This window comes from Sphaerodactylus townsendi, linkage group LG10 (genome assembly GCF_021028975.2).
Source record: "Sphaerodactylus townsendi isolate TG3544 linkage group LG10, MPM_Stown_v2.3, whole genome shotgun sequence".
In the NCBI taxonomy this organism is placed as follows: Eukaryota; Metazoa; Chordata; class Lepidosauria; order Squamata; family Sphaerodactylidae; genus Sphaerodactylus; species Sphaerodactylus townsendi.
Genome location: NC_059434.1, coordinates 35,952,438 through 35,979,021, shown reverse-complemented (window position 1 = coordinate 35,979,021; position 26,584 = coordinate 35,952,438). Strand labels below are relative to the sequence as shown.

Genomic DNA, 26,584 nt, shown 5'->3' with positions numbered 1-26,584 from the left:
GTATAAACTTCCTGCCATATTCTAGCTAATTTTGTGCTGTAAAATTATAGAACATCACTTCTTACTGTAATGGCTGAGGCATGGTATTCTGTTCAGAGCTCTACTTAACTGAGCAACAGAGAACACTTTATCAAAACCTGAATCAATGAAACTGCTCATACAGTTTTACATTGACCAGTAGTAGGTGGGTTGGGAACTAACACTGGCCCTTTCTGCACAAATCATCTAAAACATTTTCAACCCCCACCTTTACAAAGATGTACATTCGCACTCACCCCCTCAATATGATTCATGGCTGCCATTATATGATTTCCCCTCTTTTTTGAGTTCTGTGTTGAATCAGTGCTTCAGAGCTTCAAAGCCTCGTGATGTGATTCTCTACTCCATGTATATTTGACGCTTTGAAGATTGCCTTCCCTTTGAAGACTGCCCTTAAAAAAGAAATGCTGCAAATAAACAGGCTAGGGGGAACAGAGTGAGCTCAGAAAATGGCACTAAGAAGGAAGTTACAGGAAGCAGAGAGGAAGCGTAGGAAACATAGTCAATAGATTGCACAGCAACTGAAAACATTTTCAAAACGTTTCAACCGGAGAATCATTTTAAAAGGGAATATGTTCAAAATGTTTTGAGGCAGCAAATAAGACATTTGGAGGAAAAACAATTCAGAACTCCATGGAAGAAACATTTCATTTCCTCCCACAAAATATTCTGAAAGGTTTGTGCAGAAAGGGTCATTATATAGTCATGAGTCATTCATATGAAGGTGAATCCAGAGCCGCTGCTTTACATGAGGTTGTTCTTCATACCGTTATTGAAAGACTTGTCAAAATCTTGAGAGTCTCGCTTCATCTTGATTTCCTGCTGGTTCAAGCTTCAGTAACTTTCAGGCTGGATTACAGTTACATGGTCTACATTAGGTTGCCATTGAAGATGATGAAAAAACTTCACCTGATGGAAAATGTGGCAGTCCAAATGTTAGCCAGTGGAAACATGTTCCTATTTTGTGGTCTTTTCATTGGCTGCCAATTAGTTTTTGAGTCAAATTGCAAGGCACTGCTGTTGCCTTTAAAGCCCTCCATCACCCAGGGCCCACAAACCACCAATCTCTCCCTGCAGATACTTCATTCTTCGCAGAAAAGTCTACTGCTGCTATCTAAAACTAGGGAAATGTGTTCACATATATATTGTCTGAATATGTACTAAAAATAGCTTATTTGCATTTTGCAGTATATTTGGATAACTGGAGCAGTATTCAGAATTTATGGAAATATTCAGGAATATCTGGAGGTGGCATTTGAAGGATCAGAGGTCTGTACTTTCCCCCTTTAACAGGTTTCCCTGGGAACAGGACAGTGGAGACAGGGAGGCATCTCTCCCAGCCCAGGGCGGGTGGCTGGTTCTTCTCCTTTCCCTCCTTTCTTCCCTGCTTTGGTGGGGCATGGTAATTTCCCAGGGACAGTTTCCCTCCCAGTTTACACCAATTACCTTCCCCAATGACTGCTCACTTAGAGGCTCAACATTGTGAAATGAGGAATTCCTAGGAATCTCACAAAACCCAAACTCAAATCCTGAAATGGTATCAGGGACCATGAATACCATCACATATTGGTAATTAAGCTTTTCCCAAAATCTGAATCTTAAAAATACATTTTTTAAGCTGCACATGCCTATTTAAGGCTTGTTTGGTGGTTGTCTGGGCTCAGGCTTTTTCATTTAGCACAAACCCCCTCCACCCCTCTAGTTTATATTCCATCAGCATCAAGATATGTCTAATACAATCATGATTCATATCCCTTGTTCCCTGTGATCAGGGGCGTACCTAGGCAAACTGTAGCCCGGGGACAAAACTTGAGTTTGGCGCCCCCCCATGACCCCCCCCCATGACCAAACAATGATTCTTTTGCACCAGGTCATTTCTAATCACCATCACATTATAGAACATGCCTCAATGCAGCAATAGTCCATACCACTCAGCAGAAATCAAACCTTTAGCCAATTTTTTCAAAATGCTTTCTAAAGATGTTTTATCACTGCTGTGAAAACGTTTACGGTGTTCCTATCCAAGCACCCCTAATTGACCCCAGCATTGGAAACACACAGCACAGTGCTGGGAGGGGGGGAGGGAGAGAGGGAGAGGACAGGGACAAATTCCCCAAGTCATGTTTTCCACAGAAGTTGCACACGGTATTGAATTTTAGCAATACTGACAAAGGCACTAACTGAGCATGAACTCCAGTCTTCTGAAGAAAAATAACTTAACTTAGAAAACATAGTCTTAGAATAACCCCTTGAATAACTGCTGTTTTTTCATCTGAAATAATATGTTTTAAAGCCTTACATAAGGTAAGAAACTCATCCTATGAAGCACTAAGAAGGCACCCCTAGATTATCTAAGAAGCCCAGTTCAGGAACTATTCCATTTGCTTAAGAGATAGGAACCAGCCAGCTTTGCTGAAGTTTGGATGTCTGGGCACTCATTCTGTGGGCAGCAGCTTCACCTTCAACTGGGTTGCCCCACATAGCATTTGCTCCCTCCAAAGCAAACTTCAGTAAAGTTGGACTGGTTCCCTGTCAGGACACTCCAGCAGCAGCCCTGAGGTAAGATGGGTTGGTGCCCCTACCCAGAGCAAGACCCCAGCAAGAGCAATCACGCCATTGGAAATCCTCTACCACCAGGGACAGCTTGGGCATAACAGCAAGCCTCACCCAATCCCACACCCCTCACTGCTTCAAATAGAGAATAGCAGCATTTTTTTCCCCTCCAAGGAAGAACATCAGAGGCACACACACCCTTCCCAACTGCCTTCCACACCCCTCCCTTTTAAAATGAAGCCACTCTCTACAACACAGCACTAATGAACTACTTGGACATCATAGGGGCACATTTGCAGAGCCCTGAATCTCCTCTACCAAATCCACACAGCACTACACGGTCCACAGCAGAAACACCAAGTCCCCCAAAAAAAAAAGAGCTGAAGTGGGAGACCTACATGGTTTGCCTTAGAGGCAGCAGGCAAGAACTACAGGAAAAAAACAAACCACTTCTAAAGAAAAGGTTGTTTCTTTTTTTTAAAAAGCTAAGACAACAAACTTAAAAAAGGATAGAACCAAAGCAAGTTAGCAGAAGTAACAGCCTACAAAGGCCACAAGAAGCAGGGGGGTGGGGGGGACAAACTGGGAGAAATTTCAGGCCCAAACTAACAGTAGAACTAAAGGAGTAAAGATCATGGGAAATCACACAATGCACTGGGTGCAGTGTATGTAAGCACACTTCTCTCTCCTAAGACATGCCAGCCACAGATGCTGGTGAAACGATTAGGAACAAGATCTACCAGACCACAGCCACACAGCCTGGAACCCGCTCAAACAACCAGCGTTGAATCCATGGCTAGGGAAGCCTTTGACAATACAAAAGAAATTTTTGTTTTGTAAAATAATGAATCTGTCAATGGTAGAAGTTTTCCTTGCAATAAGAAAAGTTCTGAAGATTATGTGAGACACATCAGTTAAGAAATTAGTTTTAAAAGTTCACTGTATACCTTAAGCTAAGATTTTACATCCTCTTTATTCACAGAATTTAGTTTTAAAGGAATGAATTGAATAATATAAAGAGATCCACCCCACCCCTGTTGGCCTTCCCGGCTGCAAAAGGCCAAGGAATGCCTTGCCTTTTCAACTCTCATATGCTTAAAAGGAACAAACCTCTCTGAGAAAGATGCAATTTACCAAATCTCCCTGAATAAGAATGACTTTTTCCCTTTCTACACATTTGCAGGAGACTCTTAAGAGCACTTGAATAAATCAACCTGAATCTTTCTCTCCAAAGAACTACATTATGTTTAAGATTACTACATTATGTTTAAGTTACACTAAACTAGAGTGTTATCTAAAACAGCAGTCCCTATCATGAGCATACATCTTATTTCAACAGCAAAGGATTAAATCCAGCAAGGTCTTGGAGGCACTTATCTAGACTTTTTGTCTGACAGCCTTTGAGTCTCAAATACAAGGATCTCAGGCAAGCTTCTTATGCTGGAACTTCAGTACATCTATTCAAGGAACATGAACTATTTGGCAGGATCCACTGCACACACATACCCAAAATCAAATCCTGTACTCTGCCATCCTATAGCAGAGATTCATACACCTGTTTCCAGTGGTAGGTAGTGAGAGAAGTGCCACCTAAGTCATGGCCACAATTTATGGTGACACTGTTGGGTTTTCAAAACAAAGAGATGTTCAAAGGTGGTTTGCCATTGTCTGCCTCTGCCCAGCCTGACCCTGGATTTTCCTTTAACAGAGTTCCATCCAGAGTGACCAATGAGAGCTAACCCTGCTTGAAAGCTTCTGAGATCTAACTAGAGAGGACCAGTCTGAGGCAATCACTTGTTTCCAGACACAGTCATTCATGCAGATTAGAATCCACACTGACATGCCCAGAAGAGTGGGGGGAGGGCTTTCCCCTTTTCCCTTAACCATGGCATTGGCCCAAAACACAATTCAGAGGAATTGACGAATAGGGCAACAAATACAGAGGGGAACAATCTTGAGTATCACAGGTGTACAGACAAAATGGGATAGTGGGTGTCTGCAGAACAGAGTAAGGGGAGTTCTAGGAATGAGCAAGGGGAATGGAAGCTATATGTGATTGTTGAAAAGCAGTAGCATATACTACCACAAGCCCTGGCCGCATGAAAAGGAGGTGGGGAGGGATATTTAGTCATTGTTAAAACACACAGGACTGGGAGGTGGAAAAAAAAGCAGCTACAGGAATAATGTAGCACCTCCGAGGGGAGGGAGCTTGAGGGAGATTGTGCGCAGACAGCTATTCAGGCGCGGGGGAGAGGGAGGCCAGGGGATTTCTGCCTCGTGGGATTATAAGGGTGGGGAGTGTCCAAGGACTGCTTTGAGACAATGGGCAGTGGGCTGCAGGGGGGTAAGAGAAGGGAAGTGCTTTTACACACCTCTCCAGTTGGCTGCGTAGGTAGCAATTTGGAATTCGAGGCCGGGGGTGGGGAAGTCCAGCAGAGGCTGAGGGGCTGGGGAGTTCCTCTTCCCGAGGTGATAAGGGTGCTACCCTCAGGGAGAGGCAGCAGCAAAGCAGCACGCATAGAAGCCCTTCCGCAGGGAACACCTAAGAAGCAATCGTTTCAAGATTGGGAGAGGACAGTTTAGCTTCCTGAAGCTCTAAAACGAGGGGATTTTTTCCTCCCTCTTGCAAAGAAGCCCGAGCATTGCAAACAGAAGCTACTGGAGGTTGGAGGAGCAAGCCCGTGAGGGGGAACGATGGGCTTGAACAATCGGCTTGCTCCTCCAACCCCCAGGCTTCTGTTTGCAGCCATCGCCTTTGCAAAGAGGGAAGAAAATCCCCTACCAGCTTTTAGAGCCAGCAAAGTTTTAAACCGGGCTGTCTCCCCAATCTGTGAAAACGTTGCTTCTCAGGTTTCCGCGTTTTTTTTCAGGCTGTGCACTCAGCTAAACTGGGCGTTTTGCTCACCTCAGGACCTGGGAGGTGCTGTGGGAATTCATCTGTTGCCTCCTCACGTAGATTTGCCTCAGATTGCCCTGGCACCTCCCAGGTCCGAGGTAAGCAAGAAACGCAGTTGGGGTAGCTGAAAGTGCACAGGGAAAAAAAAAACGAGGGAAACCTGAGGAAGCAACGTTTCAAGATTGGGAGAGACGGTGAGGCTCCTAAAGCGAGGGATTTTTCCTCCCTCTTTGCAAAAGGCTACAGAGCTGCAAACTGCTGCTCTTTTTGTTTGGCACACCAATAGTTGAGGGCTGTGGCAGGGAGCCTCCCTAGGCTGCATCTGTGGGCCACTTTGCTGCCTGTTTCCTGCACACCTGGTGAGGGGGCCTGCCTCTTCCTGCAGCAGCCTCTTGCTGCCTCTCCATGGAAAGTGTAGCCACTTGGCAAGGCCAGCAGCTGGAGGGCATTCATAGAAAGGAACCGGGTGAGAAACCACTTGTTGTTATTTAGGGGAGGGGGGAACGATGGGCATGGGGAGGAAAACAAAACTTCCTGGATCGGTGCAGTGCGGGGGTTTAGGGGGGAGTAGTGATGGACTGGCAACAAAGCCCTCTCTGTCCCCTCTGACGAAGGCATGCCATGGTTACTCACAGGGACACGAGCTGTGTGAAGTGGTCGGCAGTGGCAAGGCAGAAACTCAGGAGAGCCAAAAGACCAAGGGCCCGCCTCTTTCCCCCTGTGCCTGCGGTGCTACTGCTGCTTGCTTCCTCCCGGGCTGCGTTCCTTCCCTTCTGAGCAGGGGAGGAGGTTTGTTTGCATGACCACACCCTGAGAGGCAAGGCACGCTGGTTCCAAGGAGGGCGGAGCTCACTAATGCTGGGCCAGGACTGAGGTGGAACTGGCCCAGTGGGGCCACCGTCCAGAGTGGGCGAGGCTAAGGCAGCCTGAGCTGCCTGATAGTAATGGCTGCTGTGTAAAGCAGGCTGCCGGTGCAATGATGATGGTGAAGTCTGTGGGGGGAGGAAATTTTGCCTGGCGCCCCCACGTGACCAAAATTGTTGCGCCCGGGGACAAAGGGGACCCCTTGTCCCCTAGGTCGGTACGCCACTGCGTTAACACGTATTTTATAGAAATTGTTCTCCCAGTAATCTATCATAACCCCTTTCAATTTTATTTTGAAGATCCACTTCCCTATTACACAGATGTCTTGGGCAAACAGAGGTTTTGCCATTTGTTTTAATGTCTAGGATAGTGCCTTGTAAGCATACTTCCACAGAACTCTGTAGAGGACAAAGCAAATTAATCATCTCAGGAAGTGCTTATGGGAATAGCTTGCATCTCCTCTTCCCTATTTTTGTTATTGGAATGGGCTCCTGATGAAGGAACTATCTTGAGTTCCTTATGAAGGGTTCCTCCCTTGCTTTAGTCCCTTCTTTCTGACACCTAGCTAGGATTCAGCTTTCATAACCTCAGAGCTGTATCTTCCAAATGACATCTCAGCTGTCAGCTCAGATTCTAGCCTTGAAACTTTTTTTTTGTTTGCTTTGGCAAGACATGCTTAGAATTCAAACATGCTGATTTCAATAAACTGAAAACAGAGCTCTGGCAGTTATTTCTCCCTTTGATATTCCATGGGCTTATTTTCCTGAATGTTAAAAGGGATGCAGCTTCCTGTGAAAACTCAACAATGATGATGACTAGACTCCACTAATTATTTAGCACTGTCTGCTGACACATTTTGATAAGCTCGAAAACAGAGTATAGAAATGGTATATCAGAAGGAAGTGAATCTGGAAACAACTCACATCATATACACAGCATATACTTATAGCATGTTGTATCATGCCATCTCTAAGCAACTGGGTAATTATTTTCTATGAAATAGTTAAACAGTGGGATTTTTTCATCTAGCCTTTAGACTTATTTTAATGCTTTTGAAATATAAAAATAACAGCACAATCCAGATTCTGGAGGTGGAGGAGACAACTGGGAACAGTGTGGAAAATGCAGTGTGATGTCACCTCCAAAGGGGCTTTGTGCAGTGCAGGGAGAAGGGAAATTAAAAAAAACCCTCCTGCCACCTGAATAGCCCCATTGGGAAAACAGGTTTAAGTCTGTAGCCATGGAGGTGTGAGAACGCCACGTCGGAGTTCCTGGGAGCTCTTTGTCTTTTGTGGAGAGATTGTGAGCCTTCCAGCTCTACTAGCTGCAGTTGCCAGCACTTCAAGATTAAAGAGGTGGAGGAGTAAGCAGTGACTGAAGAATAATCAGCGTGGGCGGAAAGAAACAAGCGAGAGATGCTGAAGGAGAAGACAAGGGCTGTGCCCCTCCAAACAACTAAACATTGATAACTTTTACAAGGCACAAATATCAACAACAAACCGATTTGAGGCTCTAATGGTCAATGAAGAGGGGATAACATCGCAAGCATATCAACTAAGTCCTGGGCCAGATATAAGCAAAACAAGTATGGATATTTAAAAAATTGTTTGGGTAAACAAGCAGCTTCTAAGGAGCTGCTTGAATGTGCTAATTTATTACAGTTCACAGCTGAAACAGTAGAGCTTAGTTATTTGCAAAGAAATAAAGTCTCTCAATTACAAAACGGATATAATTATCAACCAAAGAGTTCAAAACGAGTTGCAGTGGCAAAAACAAACACAATGTAATGTAGCTAATGATGTCACTGGTGTTGTAACTGAGAAACTCGGGACTCTGCTCTTTAAGGAGACAGAGAAGCCTTCCCAGCTAATCTTGGCTTCAAATAAGATCTGTTTGGAAATATTTAATTACAGAACCACCACCCCCCCCCCCCAAAATTGAAGCAAGAGCAAGTGAATATAGTGGAGATGCTACTAGAATTAGACTTAGACTCGCATATCTATAGAACACTGACATGAAAATAAGTATGGAAGGGAGGGGAAATCATAGGCACAGGAATTGGTGGGACTTGAGCAAGATGCTAATTTATTAATGCAGAAGGATTTGTCCCCGGTTAATGTCAGGAGGCAGGAGTGTCCACAAGGTGATGAAAATGAGGCATGATTTAAAACAAATAGAGTTAATGGATGCATATTTCTAGATCATTCTGGCCAACTTGATCTGATCATGATTGATACAGCTGTTACAACTGTCACTAAACTGGCTTGGGAATCTGCATGTGTATCACAGTTAATCGAGCTGATCTTGAAGGAAAACAGTGGCTGCAGAGTTGCTCAATCGAAATAAGGAAAACATCAGTGTCGCACAACCTTCCATCCTCACTAACAGCAATCAGCAGACAAAATGACTATTGCAGAAGTAACTAGACAAGAGGTCGACAAAAATTCTTTAAAACATCTCATGGAACGTGGCAGGCTGGTTCTGCTGTCTTTCTTCATATTCAGATATCCCCTTTATACAGCACGTGCTTGATACTATCATCTTTCAAGAGACTTGGTCAGTGCAACCCTTCGAACTTGATGGATATTATAGTTATAATTTAGAAGCAATTCAAGGTGAAGGAGGCGGGAGACTCAAATGGCATTCTTATATCCATGTGTCTTAAAGTAAAATGCCATTTGAAACCACCTCTATTGCATTTAGCCATGTCTTTATATCTGACCTGGGGAAAGGGCAGTCTAATTATTGTTAACATGTATTTACCAAACGAAAAAGAAGCCTTTTTGGATGAAAACTGGTTAGTTCTTAAACATTATATAATGCAAATATCTTTCGATCACCCTAAGGCTCAAATTTTAATAGCAGGTGATCTACATGCTCACCTAGACCCAAATGACACTTTTTTTTAGCAACCAGATTTAAAATTTTGCTGGAGCCCCTGGAAGGAGTGAGGGGAAAGTCATCCTATAATCAGATCTTTAAAGACCAAATGGCAAACTATGCTAGCTATGCCATGGGAAGAACTGACACAGGAACTAAACTTGCTCACTGTAGAGGTTTGAACTTTTTAAATGGCGCCTTTGATGGTGACCACCCAGGTGAACTGACATGTGGCAGGCAATAGAGCTAGCACTATTGACCACATGCTGGCATGTAACTCACTTCTGCCTAGAGTGCAAAAAATTCAAGTTCCTCCTTACTTAGATGGTGACCATTTACCTCTTTACTTGCAAGTAGAATTACCATCGAATCAAATACATTTAACTTGCCATTATCTGTCTCAGTTGGAGTTTATGGGCAAAACAGTTAGATGGTCTGCTAAGTTAAATCTTGAGTTAAAAGAAGTATTAACTCCTGATATGCTACAAAAGTATTGCTCTATGATCACATCTGTCAATAAAGATCAGAATCCTTTAGAGGTGTTTGAAGAGCTAATAATTCAGCTAACTCACAAGCTCCTGAAGTCAGAAGGTAGCAAGTCATGTCAGGCAAATAGAAATAGGAAACCTTGGTTTGACACAGAATGTGTACAAGCCAAAAAAAAAAATCTTAACTCAGCATATGCCTGCACAATAAACTGCACTCCTGACAGAAAAGGCAAGGCTTACTCAGCACTTCTAGGATACAAGAAGAAATATAAACAAAACATTAATGGGGGGGGGACCCAATTTATGAAAAAAATAATGAGAGGAACTGATACAGGCTCCCAAGCAAAAGAATCCAGCCCTTCTTTTTTTTTTTTTGGAAACTTGTGACTGGACAGAGGTAAATGTCTAAGTCGCCAATGGAAGTATCCATTCTCCATTCTTTTTTTCAAAGCCTGTATGATGACTATGTCACCCCGCCTATATTAATGAACATGATAGCTAACCTACAGACTTGGCCGGAAGTCAGCCCTCTGGAGATAAAACTCCATATAAAACATTTAAAACCTAGGAAAGCTCCTGGGTCAGATGGAATGCCCCCAGAAGCCTTGAAAGAAAATATAGACTGGTGAGCCCAGTTTCTAGCCAAGCTTTTTACATATATTGATAGCTCAGAGTGTATTTCTAAGGAATGGGGATTAGCTGTTATTATTCCAATCTATAAAAAGGGCAATATAAATGACCCAGCTAATTACAGGCTAATCAGTGGCTATTTCTGCACGGACGGATAACAGTGACCCAGGGACACTAAAAACTGCATCCCTGGGGAGGGGTTCACACGGCCGGCGCTGCTGCATTGCCCCCGAGCAGTGTGAAGGTGCCACTTTCAAACCACGCTCCCCAAGCGAGGTTTTTCCAAAGCAGCATCTTCCCAAAGACATTGCTTCCCCCCCTTCACTCACCTCTTCATTCAGCGTCACCGTGGAGGGCGGCAGAGACCCGGCCACACTGCCCTCCGACTTCCAGGGGTCGGAGGGTAGCGTGGGTGGATCCCTCCAGCCCTCCACAGTGATGCTGAATGAAGAGGTGAGTGGAGGGGACCGAAGGAGAGGCGGCTCCATGCAGAGCTGCCTCTCCGGCTAGGGAGGGAGCCGGGACTGCTCGCACGCTACCGTGTGAGCAGTCCCCAAGCCTCCACCGGCACAAATTATGCCGGTTGGGGTTCGCTGCCGCTGCTGTGCAGAAAAGGCCAGTCTTTTAAATATAAGTAAATTATATGCAAGACATCTATTGGAAAAAACTAGGAATGTGGCTGGAACAGGAAGATCAAATTACCATGGAACAACCATAGAACAAAATTAGATTCCTCCAGTATAGACAAAAGGCTACACTTTCTTATTCGAGTTTTGCGTGGTCTATCTTCACTTGGTGTGAGATGCAGTCCATATGGCCTACTTTCTGATTCAATAAAAATTCGTAAAGGAGGCAGACAGGGTTCCTAGCTAGTCCCTACCTTGTTTAATTATTACATAAATGGCTTAGTCAGTCACCTGAGGTCCACTGACTGACATCCCCCGAAGCTTGTGACACGTCACCTCTCAATATTATTGTATGCAGATTATGCGATCCTTTGATCTATGATCCCCCTTGGCCTCAAAAGAGTACTAAATTGTTTTATAGAGTACTGTGACAATGAAAATCTGGTAATAAATTATACCAAGTCAAAAATGATGGGTTTTGGTACACGTACAAAAAAGAGAATCTGGAGGATGAGAGGAAATGTGATTGAACAAGTTGACAAATTTAAATACCCTGGAGTAGCGGTACAAGCCTCAGGGTCATCTGCAGGGAATCTTAATTTACTGAATGTGCTGAAAGGATGCGACATTCCATTTTTAAAATGTTTCTCACTAAGGGAGACTATTATGTGCCTGCTGCCTTAAAATTTTACCAAGCCAAAATTCTGACCCAACCAACTTATGGTATATACTTTAATCCCCAACTCAGCCATGTAAGGAGGCTGGAGAAAATTCAAACAAAATTCCTTAGAGCAATTTTTCAAGTCCCTACAAGTGTATCTAAAGCCTTTCTTCAGTTCGAACCTGGGCTCATGAGAGTTGAAGACACAATTTTTTAATTGTCAGCTTACCAGTGGCTTAAGGTACACTCAAATCATCAAGGATTTTGGCGCTTATTAGCTCAAGATTCATTCCTGCCTACTTGGCTATGTGCAGTTAATGAGAAGCTAAACAAGATAAGCTTTTTTAACATAGTGCCCTTTTGTCTCAAAATGCTATCTCAGCTAAGCTAGTTCTTAAACAAAGGGTACAAGACTTGGCAAGACAACAAGATCTTGCAGAAGTTCCAAGTTTTATGCTTTCCCTCTCTCAAAAATATGTTTTGTTCCTATCCACTTATTTATTGAATTTAGATAGCCAGCCGCTTAGAAGAGTTTTCACTTTAGCCAGGGCGGCAGCTCTGCCATCAGCAGTATTGGAAGGCAGATATAAGAGAATAGCACTCTCAGTCAGAATTTGCTCTTGTGAGTTAGCAGAAATAGACACCACTGGACACATTCTTTTACATTGCCCTCATCTAAAAGATGTGAGGACAAAGCTGTTAGTTCCCTTCCTTAATAAATTTCAATTTTATCCAGAAGGAAAATGTTTGGAAAAGCTGCTAGAGGATGAAAATCCTAATATATCAAGGTCTGTGGTGAAATTTAATGTCTATGTTGTCAAAAGTCACAGATAAGTCACTTGACAGTCTTTTTATACGGTGTATTGGGAAATATGTTTTTTTAAGGTAAAAGCTTATCTGGTATATATTTACTATTATATTATTACTATGATCTAAATTGTCTTTTTTAATATGTATTGGCAAATTTAGTTTTAGTTGGAATTTTAAAGAATTTGCTGGTCTTTGACTGTTAATAATAAAGTCATGTCATGCCATGGAAGGGAACATTCCTGGGCTGGAAGCCCAGTAGAAGCTGATTAAAGTTGGCTCCATCCCCCCAGAATGCTCCTGGTCTGTCCCAACCCTTTCTGCTCTGGTGTCCGTTTGGTACCCACTTCAAAGTTTGCTTGTCACAGGACTGAGCAGCACCACCCCAGCACTATCCTTGCTCCCCCTGTTGTCATGGAACTTTGCTGCACCCAGAAACCGATTCCCCACTCCCCATCTGGATTGGGCCTTATATGCAATTTTTTTTGGGGGGGGGAGGTGAGTTATTACTATCAAAGAAAATAGTACATAAAGCTCCCACTTAAAATGTTTGTGGCTTGGTGATGGATTCTTTGAAAGCTATTAGCTATGTCAAAAATTGAACAATATGGAGACAGAATTTAATGCAAAGGAACTCCATAGTAGATTATTGGTGTTATAATGAATGGGTCCATGCTTTATTTTGCAAAGGATAAAATGCTCTTATTGCTACAGTGAGCAAGTAATTGGGCATAGAAATGGTCAGATGCCTTGGGTTTTGTTGATGTCAGTACAGCTCATTGAATTTCTACATAGGATTATGCAGTTCCATGAAGATTAATTATAATTTTACAAGGATTGCCAAGTAGTTAGAGAAGTTTGACAAGTAGTTAGAAATCAGTTTCATATCTTATTCATCTTATTTTTGCATACTATATGTTCAGAGATCAATGTTTCTGCTAATTTGTTTGGGCCATTATACATGCAGGTTTCTACAAAAAAAACACCACACTAGTTTCTGTCATTTAGCAGCCTCTAGATTTGATTTTTTCCCCCCACCCAGTAGCTTTGTAGGTGGCATCTAGTAGGAGATCAAGTGACTCCTGAACCTTTTGCTAACATGAGCAAGTATCCATTGTCCAACATTGGGGAGGAGGATGTGTTACATTCATGGTCCTTAAATTGTCAAGTTTGTATGACTGCCTCTCAAATCTGTCACTCTGCAACTGACATGTAAAATTCTGCAACACTCCATGTGCCAATTAATAGGGGAAGCAAAATATCGTAAGGAATACTATTCTATTAAAAATGTCACACCCATTATTCATTTTTGTTTTAAATTGAAATTAAGGAAAAACTACTTTAACAAATATATTATGGCACGATGTAACATGAAAAACTTTCAGCACGCTGTCTCAGGGCTACCTGTACATCTTTAGTTACAGCTTAACTATAGTCACTTTCACAAGAACTGATTAATTAACTTATTTTTTTCAATTAAACAAGACATGGTCTATTTCCTATTAAATTATTTTGAAATAAATTACCAATAGCTCATTTTATTATGGTACTAATACAAGTGGGATTGTTTAAGATAAGCCTTTCCCAAGAGGAAATTGCTTGCCAGTTTCAGGCCATTTTTACAGCTAGCTTTGTCTAGTACATTAAATTAGGACATGTGCTATTAATCTTTGAGTAGTTTGGACTGGGAGTGTTCATTCGGACATGAGAAAAGCAAATTCTGAAAACAATATTCAGTATTAAGTTCCTACACTAGTAATAATCCAGCTACACTTAGAGATCCATCCAAGGGTATTGGGGGGGGTGGTGTAATCCAACCTTGGGAGCAATGCACTGCTGCGCCTGTAGATGCCCTCCCCAGGGCACACCCTGCTAGCATGTGGCAGCAGCTGTCACTCCATCATTGAAACACTGTGCTGAACACAGTGCCAGTGTTTGAGGGCCTGTGCCACCACTGGCATAGTGGGGGAGGACCAGGGCATAGCCAGGGAAGGAGTCAACATTAGTTCACTTCCTCCATGTCTTTGCAGGTGTCATGTCAGAGGATCTCAATTAGGACTTAAGCCTTTTGGCTGGTGTAAGTCCATTGCAACCCATAGAGGATTCTCAGTGCACTTTTGGGTCTCCCCATGCCACCAGGAAGCCTCCTTGGGAGCAGCAGGAGGGCACTGCATCTGTACCGTGGCCTGCCGCCTCCAGTGTGGATGGGGCTGCTCATGTTCAGCTTCAATTTCTTGGCAAAAGAGTTATGACTTGGTGATTTTAAATGCAAATGGGTTTTCATAAGTATTTTGCTGCAAGTTTTGTGTTCAGTTTGCAGGTGATAATGAAGCCATGCTTGCAACCTTGGTCTATAATCCCAAGGTGAATAACATGGTGGAAGAATTAAATTAAATCTTTCTACAAGCCTTTAATAGCATAGAATAACACTACTCAGGGGCTTAAGAGCTACATGTGTCTCTTTGACATGTCACTTGCAGCTCTTACCCAACGTGGTCACCCTTCACACTGCTAGAGGGGCCGGAGAATGTGCAAATTGTGAGCATCCAGGAACTCATTCCAGGGCCTGTCTTCTCCAACCCTCTCCCCTCTTGTTTGCGGCTACTTGCTTTTATCTTAGTTCTGGGGCAACTTTCAGGAAGAAAGCAAGCTGACTTCAGAGAAAATAGAGTAAAACCACCACAGCAGACACCTGATGAAAAAACAAATTGGCCATAGTGGAGTAGCGATGGCCTTCCTCCTCTTTCCCCACAACCAGCTTGCTCTCCTCTGGAAATGTTGGCAGTCTAACTCTGTTGCCTGAGCTGCTTTGCCTCCCGATGTGGAGAGGTCAGGAAGTCAGACAGGGAAGCCCTCCTGCACATGAAGCCTGCTGGGTGATCTTGGGCTGGTCACAGTTCTTCAGAACTCTCTCAGCTCCCATGTTCCAGTGCTCATGGTGGTTGGAAATATCTGGTATAAAGTCTGACTTTTTTTCAGACTTTAACCTATTGATTCTTCTTCTTCAAGCCTTTATAATCTTGAGAGTAATCTCATAATGTAAACCCTCTTGGAGTTGCCCTCTGTGACTGTTTAGAAGATGGACTGGAGTTATAATATTATTAGTGCATGAGATTAGTACTGCAGAGGTATACTATACTGAAATTTATTAGGACCTATCATAAAATCTTTCTCCTGTAATTTAATCAATTCTGTACAAATTTCCGAAACAGAAAGAGACATTTATAAACATTTGAGCTGATACAACATAGAAACATATTCGCATACTTTGTATATAGGGAAAACTAAAACACATCAGGGCATTCTTCAGCAGCTTGCATTATTTATTGTTAAACATTATGTGCCATCATGATTAAACTGCTGCTTTTCAAATGAGTATAAATGTAAGCATAATACATCACTTTGCTGAAGCTTCTGCTTATGCAAGGTGGAAAAATCAAGTGCCATTTATCAAAAAGGGAAGTAATTAATCATCAATTAATGTTTACAAACACTTCCATTCCCATTCAGACCTTTCTGAAATATATTTGCTTGCTCCCTCTGTACTCCTTTCTAAGTGATCACTAAAGGATTCCCATAATTCTTGTTGGGATCATATTTTTCAGAAATGTTTTTGATTTCGCTCTTGCTTTTTCTGTTATAGTGACATGAGTAAGACTGCCCTGCATTGTTCCTCATGATATTTGGTTATGTGGAATCTGACACAAGAGGCATTTACAATGTTCTTTGAAACTGTAGATGTAATAAATTATGTAGGGTTCTGAAGTCCTAGAAATGAGGCATTCCTACAGTGTACTGTCCTAGAATAAGAGATGTGGGTTTTTTGTTTTATAAAACTAGGGAGTAGGATGCCATCATTTCCTCCCCCTAGTAACCACTTCTGACTTTGGGAAAATATATTCCTGGGGGGTTGGCAGGACCTGCATAGATTAATAGCCATGTTCATCAAGAAGCCACAGTGAAGCTGGGGAAGGTGAGAAGACTTATCTTTGTTCACACAAGAGGAAGAATGGGAAAAAAATTCCACTTCTCTCCTTCCAACTGCAGCTTCCTAACCCACAAAATCATTACTGTTTACAGGTACCACAGCATTGGACATAAACTTCCCCAGGGTTGGAAATGGCTACTGTGAAGAGAGAGATAACCCGTTTTTGTGCTAACACCGCAAGGTCCATGTGCTGTATGTTCCAGAACATTCATTGCTGCCGTGGTACTTCAAATAAATGGGTCCATTCTGAAAATGAAGTGGATTTGTCTAACCTTATTAGGCACATGACCAGTTGCCTATTTTTTTATGGGAAACAAAGGACAGGAGAGTATCACATTGCTCTGTGTTCGTTGTCATAAATCACTGTTGTTAACTGGACTTTTACATTTTAAAAGTCTTTATTTATTTCATGTATACTTTGCCTTCCTCCCCAGTGGAGATTCAAAGTGGCTTACATTATTTCTCTTCCCTCCCATTTTATACTCCCAACAACTCTGAAAAGTAGGTTAGGCCAAGAACATGTACCTGGCCAAAGTTCATCCAGCGAACCTCCATGCCAGAATGGGGATTTGAATAGATTTCCCCGATCCTAGTCCAACACTTCAGCCTTTATACTACATTAGCCAAAATTTGTCTTTAAAAAGCAAACTTAAATTTAATGTCTGAATAGATTGGAAATCCACCCTTGTAGACACTCTTTTATACCCTAGAAAAAAATGCTAAGCTAATACACAGAGACCTCAGGCTCACCATGATTTCTTGAAACTTTAAGCCTGATTATCTGATTTATCATTCTCTTACCAGAAAACTGTTTTCCTGAAAAAAACCAGATAACCATAAGTCCTTGTTTCAATTTTTTTTTTACTATTTTTTGGACAAACTAGCTAACAATAGCCAAGTCTGGGTTAACTATCTTCCTTAGAGATGAATGGAAGAGTAGTGTCACCCCAGGATTAGATTTTAAGCTTTCTTATCTTCCTAGTTTTGCATGAGTTTACACATCTTTCTACCACTCAGTATTATGCTTATTAGCTAGTTGCTTATGCATTAGACTAGGATATGCCTTACATATCCCCTGTACTCAATATATTGTATCTGTCACTTGTGTTACGATTGTATTAGGAGTTTTTGATTCTGCTTTATATTAGAAAGGTCTGTCTGAATCAGAAGTCTGTGATACTTTCTTCCTACCCTTCCTCACCACCGAGCTGGTTGGCCTTATATATGATAACAAAGGGGCCTCTGCGTTACTTAAGCTTACACAAACAAGAACTGAGTAAGAATCCATCTGTTTACTGAAATTAAGGTTTACTCCCTGCGATGGTGTAAACATGTCTTCCATTCCTGTTATCCGCAAAAAAGATGGTATCTGTTAACCCCTTGTTCAGTGATAAAGAAAGACCCTGGCCACATATCACTCAGCCTCCAATATCCAAACACTTTGTCCCTGTGGTGTCCAGATTGTAACACCCCCATAGTCAACGTATCTGTTCCAAACTGTCTCAGCACTTGGTATTTGTTATCTGTTTCTCAAGGATGTTGTATATGCATAAATACCTTTGTTTATTATTCTGATACCCCTGTTTGACATGACTCTATTGCAATTTGTGTTGATAATGGCATCTGCACATGGTGAGAGACAGGAACAACTTTGCTATAAATAATTGTTTATTGCAAACTTCTGACAAGCTTAAAAATGCTTTAAAATATAACCACTGATGCAAACCATATAATGAAAATCCTACATAAACTAAACATTTTCTCTATCATTTTGCCTCTGTCCTGGAAGGGTTACCTTTGCTGCAGGAGGTATTCTAATAAACTAGTGATATTTTATACTCTGATCTCTCTTATTTGAGCACATAGACTGTTACCCAACAGACATAACAGTTGCAAATGTTTCATTTGTAAAAGCAGACTGAGAAGTTGTTCCGGCATCTGCAAAGAAGCTTAGTTCATTTTTTTATGCTCAATAAGTTCAGAATATATGACTTAATGCAGTCCCAGAACATCACAACAACCCTACACTGCACCTTGCATCTGCCGTAAGAGACAGGGTTTTTCTGTATGGATTATTTCTGTTAGTTATGTGCCTGTACTGTGCCAGGGTTCTTTTCCCCCCACACATGTTTTGCTTTCTCTAGTGATCACTTCAGTCTTTTGTAGTTGTTTCTCCATTAAAATGACCATAAGCACTCATTAAAAAATGGAACAGCTATAGAAGATGGAAGAGCCCACTAGAGGGAGCAAAGTATGCAGAAAAGCAGAAAAACACAGGGAACACAGCCACTGGAATAACACCTGGGGGGAAAAACACACAGTTTATTAAGAACATATTTTTGAATCACTGGGGCTGTCAGAAACTCATTAGGCTAGAGTAAAAAAATCTGAGACAGTCCTAAAACATCTGCAGAAAATCTACTCTATGAAGCCACCTCAGTTGCTTTAAAATTATTGTTAGGTTACTAGGTATAGGTGTTTATACCATCTTCTTGCTTCTAGCTACAGCAGAAATAACAAACAATAACAAACATTTTGGCAAATACGCTCGATTATGAAATGCATATAGTTCTGGTCCAATTCTACTTCAGCTGGTAACCAAATTCATTCCTGCATCCCAAATGAAAAGGAATTCAGAGGCATCTATACCCCACTGAATTTCTGTTCCCAGTTCCTTTCTCTGGTGCTAATATCCCCAAATTCCTCACCTTTTCCTTCTTTCAAATGCATTAAAATGTTTGGTAGAATACAAAATACTCTTGAAGTTGGCTGAATATTGTGATTCTCTAGTGACTTCCACATGATTGCATTTAAGAACATGTAGGAAATGTATACCTGAAGAAGTGAGCTGTGACTCATGAAAGTTCATACCCTGCCAGAAATTTTGTTAAGGTGCTACTGGACCCTTTGTCTTTTCTACTGCTATGGACAGACTAATGGCTACTCATTGCAATCTATGAAATGTATGCATTTAAGTCTAAAGTGACAAATGTTTAACCCTCAGTGCAATAAATGACTTTGATCACATTTGGAAGTGCAGTCTTTATTTTTGGACTGGACACTAAATGCACAGAGGTATCAATACACTGTCACATACAGTGAAAATGGTTCTCAGAAGGTGTGTTTTAAGTATATGCTAAATACTCCCCTTGAGCCAAACATATGCTTGATTTTAGTGAGATCAGTCTTCATTTTTACCTCTGGATGAAATTTATACCTCAGAAGCCTAATTTAGTTTCCATCCATAGTTACAACTGTTAATGACTACAGAATAAGCTCATTAGAATCTGAATATTTATAGCAAGTTGGAATAAATGAAGACCAACCTAGAGCAGATACTCACTTAATGAATTCATGTACAGAATATAAATTTCTGTAAGCACAAAATTTAAAATGGACGTTATCTTTTGCAACATTGTGTTCTGCAATCAAAGTGATAAACCATGAAGCTGTTTTCAGTCAACTGTCCTTCTGTGCTCTAATTATCATTCAGAAGATGTTTTATCCTGCAAACCAATTCTATCCTTGCTCTCTGAAAAAGGCAGTAGGAGTAATTCAGTACTGTATTTCAGACTCCCACTGGATTTACAACACTACATACATGCTTCACTACAATACCAACTGCTTTTGGGGCTTAATCAGTGAAAAATATGAAGACTGAAGTCATTATCAAGCTATTGAAAAATGGATTCTTGCTCGGTATTTTTTCTGTCTCCATACAGTGAGATTTTTTTGAATTTTAATGATGACAGGAAAATGGCTGAACAGCAGAACAAAGTAGAGAAAGAGAGAAGGAGATTCATTCAGACTTGTTATATATCAACATCTAGTGGCCACAAGATAGAATACACCTTCAAGTATGGATTTAGAGAATAATGTCATTCTGGATTATGTAATTGATTGGGCTGAGCTAACTGCATTGACTCTGCCCTTAGTGTGCTTTCTGAATTATCTCCAGCCTGCCTAATATAATAGCTATTTTCTTTCCTTTTATAAGTTATCAAACATGGTCTCACAAATTATTATACAGTTGTGTAAGATTGCTAGTACTAGAAATTCAGATCAAGGCTAAGACCAAGGGGATGTATTTACCACTTCTTTCCTGTGTATGTATGGTGATTGAAATCAACTCACTCACTCACACTCACACTCACACACACACATGTTACTTCCTGACTTATCAGGATAGGACAGGGTAGAAACCAAATAGATAAATCCAAGGAAGAAAAAAAAAGACGGTGTCTTTGTCTCCTCTTCCCAGGAATGGCCTGTGCAGAGGGAGTTTTGATTGGCATGGGAAGAGAAGATTTAAAATATTGCTTTGGTCCAAACTAGAATTCTATAGCTACTATTTATTTATCTATTTTTATTGATACCCTACCTCTCTCCACCTTGAAAACACAAAGTAGCTTATATTATTCTACTTCCTTCCATTTTAGCTTCACAATGAGATAGGTTAGGCTGAGTGCATGTGAAACCAGCAGGGATAGGGATATGAACCTCAGTCTACCAGCTCTCAGTCTGACTCTTTCACAACTACATTACACTGGTGTCTTTAAATGTTCTGAGGATTTGTTCAGTTTTCCCTGGGTCACATCTCTTTGGCCCTAAAAGAGCAATTGTTGAGGATTTTCCAAAGTTTCCATTACAGTGTATTGTCGAAGGCGTTCACGGCCGGATTCAACTGGTTCTGGTGGGTTTTCCGGGCTGTGTGGCCGTGGTCTGGTGGATTTTGTTCCTAATGTTTCGCCTGCATCTGTGGCTGGCATCTTCAGAAGTGTATCACAGTGAGAAGTCTGTTACACACTGGCAAGAGAGGAGGAAATGTTTTTAGTGAGGTATATATTGTCCATGTCCCAGGGTGGGGAACCAATTAGTAAGTGTTTGGGTGGAACTTGTTTGGGTTTTCTTGGTGTTTATGGATTTCAAACCTACCAGAAAAATACAGCAGATGCTACACTCAGCAAAGGACAAGAGAGACCCCCTCACTTCTATCACATACCCTGCAGCTGTGGAAAGGTCTACATTGGAACTACAAAACGCAGCATTCAGACTCGTATAAGGAGCATGAAAGACACTGTTGGCTTAACCATCCTGAAAAATCTGCAGTAGCAGAACATGCCGTAAACAAAACTGGACTTAACATTCTATTTGAAAACACTGAAATTCTGGACAACTCAGAAGATTACTATGTCAGACTACACAGGGAGGCCATTGAAATCCATAAACACCAAGAAAGCTTCAACAAGAAGAAAGAGACTCTGAGAATTACCAAAACTTGGCTACCAGTAATTAAAAACACCAGAATCAAAGGCCAAGGCCATGCTAGGTTCATGGACAATGGACTCCACCCAGACACAGGGTTTGCATTCACTAAGACTGTTGCTGCTGCAGGGAATGCAAATGTGAATCACTCCCTGGACTGAAAAACTCCACCCACAATGCAATACAGTCAACCACACCTTTGCATAGCAAGTTCCACCCAGACACTGATTGGTTCCCCACCCTGGGACATGGACAATATATACTCCACTAAACATTCCCTTCTCATGGGGACAGTGTGTAACAGACTTCCCTCTGTGATACACCTCTGAAGATGCCAGCCACAGATGCAGACAAAACGTTAGGAACAAGAGCCTGGAAAATCTGGCCATGAAAACCTTTGTCAATAAAAAGGCTTCAGTTTGAAGGGGAAGATTGACATAGCAGAAAAGGCTTTTGAGTCATTCCCAGTGAGAAATTCTAGTCTAATAAGGGGATTGGGACCAAGTTGATGGCAGTGAATGGAAAAGCATCACTCTGAAAGAACATATCAGCAATGTTCCATGGGAGATAAGGCTGTGGAAAACCAACCCAACAGCTGTTAATTTTGTGGTAGAATGAAACAAGAGCAAAGTATGCTGGTCACACGAGAAAATGGACTAAGCTAGCTGAAGGAAGAAGGACAGTGAAGCAGTTAGCTAAAAAGAAGCGTCCTGAGGGGGGAAAAGTGGTGGAGACATGATGATGAGGAAAGGAAAGGCCAAAAGGGAAATGCAGCCAGGACACATCCTATCACCTTGCATGTCTGTCTCTGATTTCTAGAAAACCACAGATGCTACGGCCAGTCCAAAACAGGTTCTGAAGGACACTTTTTAGTTACAGTTTAATCAAGTGGAATGGTTGCTATTCAGAGGGACAATCATAGTTCTATGAAAAAGGTGCCAACTTTTTCTTAGACTTAGGCCCTTTCCCCACATGCAGAATAATGCACTTTCGATCCACTTTCACAATTGTTTATAAGTGGACTTTGCTATACTGCACAGTAAAATCCAGTTGCAAAGTACATTGAAAGTGGATTGAAAGTGCATTATTCTGCATGGGCAGAAGGGGCCTTACTGAATCATCAAATTTTTGTTTCCCTTAAGTGGCCTATTTAGACATGTTGTGTGAGTGTAAAAGGAATGTTATATAATGTGATGTCATCTTATTAGGTACATTCAACAGTCATCCAAATAAATGTTGTACAGATTGAAGAAAGGATGAGATTTAATCAGAAACCTCCAGTTCTGGTGTAAGTACAGTCATGCAGGCAGGCACGGGAGAAAAGACTTTGGTATGTTTGGCAGCTAACTCATGAATATAGGTTGGATCCAGCCAGCTTTTCCATTCAGTTTTGCCCAGATCTCCGTATCTCAGCTCACATCCCACGTGGGTTTTGCCCATGTGTACTCCATGATTCCCAGTATAAACTTTTTTATACCTAAGGGAAACCAGTTCTTTCTCCCATTTTAACCAGTAAAAAGCTGGTTGGATATTATTTTTTGTCTTCATTTATTTCACCTACAAATTTTCTGTATACAGTCATAATTAAATTAAGGGAGTTTCAAATGTTTTAGAGGTGGATTTAAGCTAAGACCACTGTAGTAAATATACTGAAGTCACTGTAGAAATATACTGAAGTCACATTAATTTATCTGGAAAGCATGTCCAATATGCAAGAGAAATGGCTAGTGAAAATGTATAGGAAGATTTTTTTTTAAAATAAAAGCTAAACATACCGTACAAACTTGAGTATAAGTTGACTTTTTCAGCACATTTTTTATGCTGAAAAAGCCCCCTTGGCTTATATTCGGATGTTATACTCAAGTATATACGGTATTTATATACAACCAGACATAGGATTCAGCAGGTTTTCACAGGTTCCCAAGAGTAGGTTACTAATTATTTGTGTGTGCCAAGAGGGGGTTACTAATTGGTGATTTTGCCACGTGATTTTTGCCTTCGTTACGCCCCTCCTCTCAGCAGTAGCGCGCAGAACTTGAAGCAGTCTAGCAGGAGGTGCACCGGCGTGCCTGGCAGCCTGCGCCTGCGTGCATTCATTTCCCGCCTAAGGACCGGCGCAGTGGCTGCGTTCTTGCCACAGCCCCACCCAGGAATGCCCCACCCAGGAATTCCCCACCCCTGGAATGCCTGGCCATGCCCCTGTCATGGCCCACCCAGCCCCATTGGTGCTGCGCCACAGTTTGAATCCCACCACAATGGGAACCTGTTACTAAAAATTTTGGATTCCACCACTGTATACAACTGTATGTGCTATAGCTGAAGCTCTGTTTGTGTAACCCAGGGTCCACTAGGGGGAGCTAAAGAGCTCAGATATAAGGAAGAAAAGGCTCCATTTCCTCAGAATTGTTAAGAGGAGTTCAGTTGTTATGAACTGTATTTGCATATTTCAGGTATGAGAATGTTTGTATTAATTGTTGAGAAGGGAATATTGTGTTTATATTGATTGACTATTAGTTTGTATTTTGGTTTCCTATTATAAAATGTTATAATGGGTGCTATATAAATATTATTTTCCTCAGAATTGTCCAAATCCAAATCATTTATTTACGGTCAACGACGAGAACAACAAAATAAAAATGCACAATTCAGCAACAATAAAACACAGGTCAGAGATAGTACATAATCTGTATTGCTGACAGAGAGGATGTTTGCGGGAATTAAATAATTTATATTAAAAAAAATCAGTGACTTATGCTTGGAATCCCGTTACACCTAAATTGCGATACAGTAAGTAAAAATATAATGATTGAGCAAAGATAAAAATTTAAGTATAAAAGGCTCATACAATATTGCTAAAAAAGAAGCCTATAAGGACTGACGAAAAGGCTGAACTTCCGGCCATGTCATCTAAAAGTTGAGCGGGTCTAATCTTCCCCTCCCTTGACAGTTTGGCCACAGGATATCTCCTTTTATATTTACAGATAAGTGCACAGAGATGGGCCGTTTCCCGTGTGATTTTTCTGGTTTCTGCCCGACAATGTATAGTCCAGTAAACCTTTGTGACTTAGGCCGGTTAAGCCAGACAGGGCAGGACTAAGAATTTCCTTTTGGGGCTGTTCATACATGGGGCATCTCAGAATTGTTAAGAGGCCTGTAGCTGGAGTTCAGTTGTTATGAACTGTTTTTGCATAGTTCAGGGCTACCCTTGAAGGCTTGACTATATGGAGAGAGGTCTCAGCAAAGAACAGCAAAGCTGCAAGTCCATCCTCAGTGCCACAGGACACAGTTAGAGAGAACTGTAAAGGACTGAGAGAGAACTATTATATGTTGTTTATTGTTTCTGTATTGGTTTGCCATATTTCATTGTTATACTGCACACTATTGTTTATGAAACAGAAAACAGATTTAAAGTTTCTTTTGTTGTAAGTCTGGTGAATGTTAAGGGTCACAAGGTGGGATCACACTGTCAAAGACTTGAACTGCTTTTCCATTTCTGATAATATCCTTCTTAAAATCTAAGTTGGGTTACATTTGGACATACAGATGATGTGGAGGAATCCAGTTTTGAAGGATTTTAACTCTTGTGTTTTAGCTTGGTTGCTGATTGAGCTACGGTTTTTGTACTTTTAAAGTTATTGTTGATACCATATTGTTCTTATTGACCCTCTTTTCCACTTACAGAGCTAGTTTACTGGGGTTTTTTTTGAAATAAATATTAAAAAAAAATTTAATCTACTGATGCCTCAATGTAATTTTATTGGTATCTTTATTTTTGAAATTTACCAATAGCTGCTGCATTTCCCACCCTAGTCTTATACTAAAGTCAATAAGTTTTCCCAGTTTTTTTGTGGTAAAATTAGGTGCCTCGGCTTATATTTGGGTCGACTTATACACGAATATATATGGTACATATAATACATAATATTAAACAGTAACACTTTACTGAATGACATTTTGGCTGTATTGTCGAAGGCTTTCATGGCCGGAATCACTTGGGTGCTGTGTGGTTGTAGATTGTTTGATGAAGAAGCACAACCTACAAACAATCTACAGACCCACTAAGAAAATTCAACAGATGCTACGTTCAGCAAAGGATAAGAGGGATCCTCTAGCTACTGCAGGAGTCTATCGCATACCATGCAGCTGTGGACAAGTCTACATAGGAACCACCAAACGCAGTGGGGGGGGGGGGGGGTGGGGGGGGGGGGGGGTGGGGGGGGGGGGGGGTGGGGGGGGGGGGGGGTGGGGGGGGGGGGGGGTGGGGGGGGGGGGGGGTGGGGGGGGGGGGGGGTGGGGGGGGGGGGGGGTGGGGGGGGGGGGGGGTGGGGGGGGGGGGGGGTGGGGGGGGGGGGGGGTGGGGGGGGGGGGGGGTGGGGGGGGGGGGGGGTGGGGGGGGGGGGGGGTGGGGGGGGGGGGGGGTGGGGGGGGGGGGGGGTGGGGGGGGGGGGGGGTGGGGGGGGGGGGGGGTGGGGGGGGGGGGGGGTGGGGGGGGGGGGGGGTGGGGGGGGGGGGGGGTGGGGGGGGGGGGGGGTGGGGGGGGGGGGGGGTGGGGGGGGGGGGGGGTGGGGGGGGGGGGGGGTGGGGGGGGGGGGGGGTGGGGGGGGGGGGGGGTGGGGGGGGGGGGGGGTGGGGGGGGGGGGGGGTGGGGGGGGGGGGGGGTGGGGGGGGGGGGGGGTGGGGGGGGGGGGGGGTGGGGGGGGGGGGGGGTGGGGGGGGGGGGGGGTGGGGGGGGGGGGGGGTGGGGGGGGGGGGGGGTGGGGGGGGGGGGGGGTGGGGGGGGGGGGGGGTGGGGGGGGGGGGGGGTGGGGGGGGGGGGGGGTGGGGGGGGGGGGGGGTGGGGGGGGGGGGGGGTGGGGGGGGGGGGGGGTGGGGGGGGGGGGGGGTGGG

At 42.7% G+C, this 26,584-nt stretch overlaps 1 protein-coding gene across 1 annotated transcript in view; it reads right to left on the bottom strand.

The window, feature by feature from the left end:
- Window positions 1-4,829: 4,829 nt before the first annotated feature.
- GPM6A (glycoprotein M6A) overlaps window positions 4,830-26,584 on the bottom strand; it is a 186,854-nt gene continuing 165,099 nt past the window's right edge. The window contains exons 9-10 of the mRNA XM_048508732.1: window positions 5,498-5,612; window positions 4,830-4,926 (exon numbers count right to left, since the gene is read on the bottom strand). Of these exons, the coding sequence (XP_048364689.1) occupies window positions 4,830-4,926; window positions 5,498-5,612 (212 nt within the window). The remainder of the gene's footprint in view (window positions 4,927-5,497; window positions 5,613-26,584) is intronic.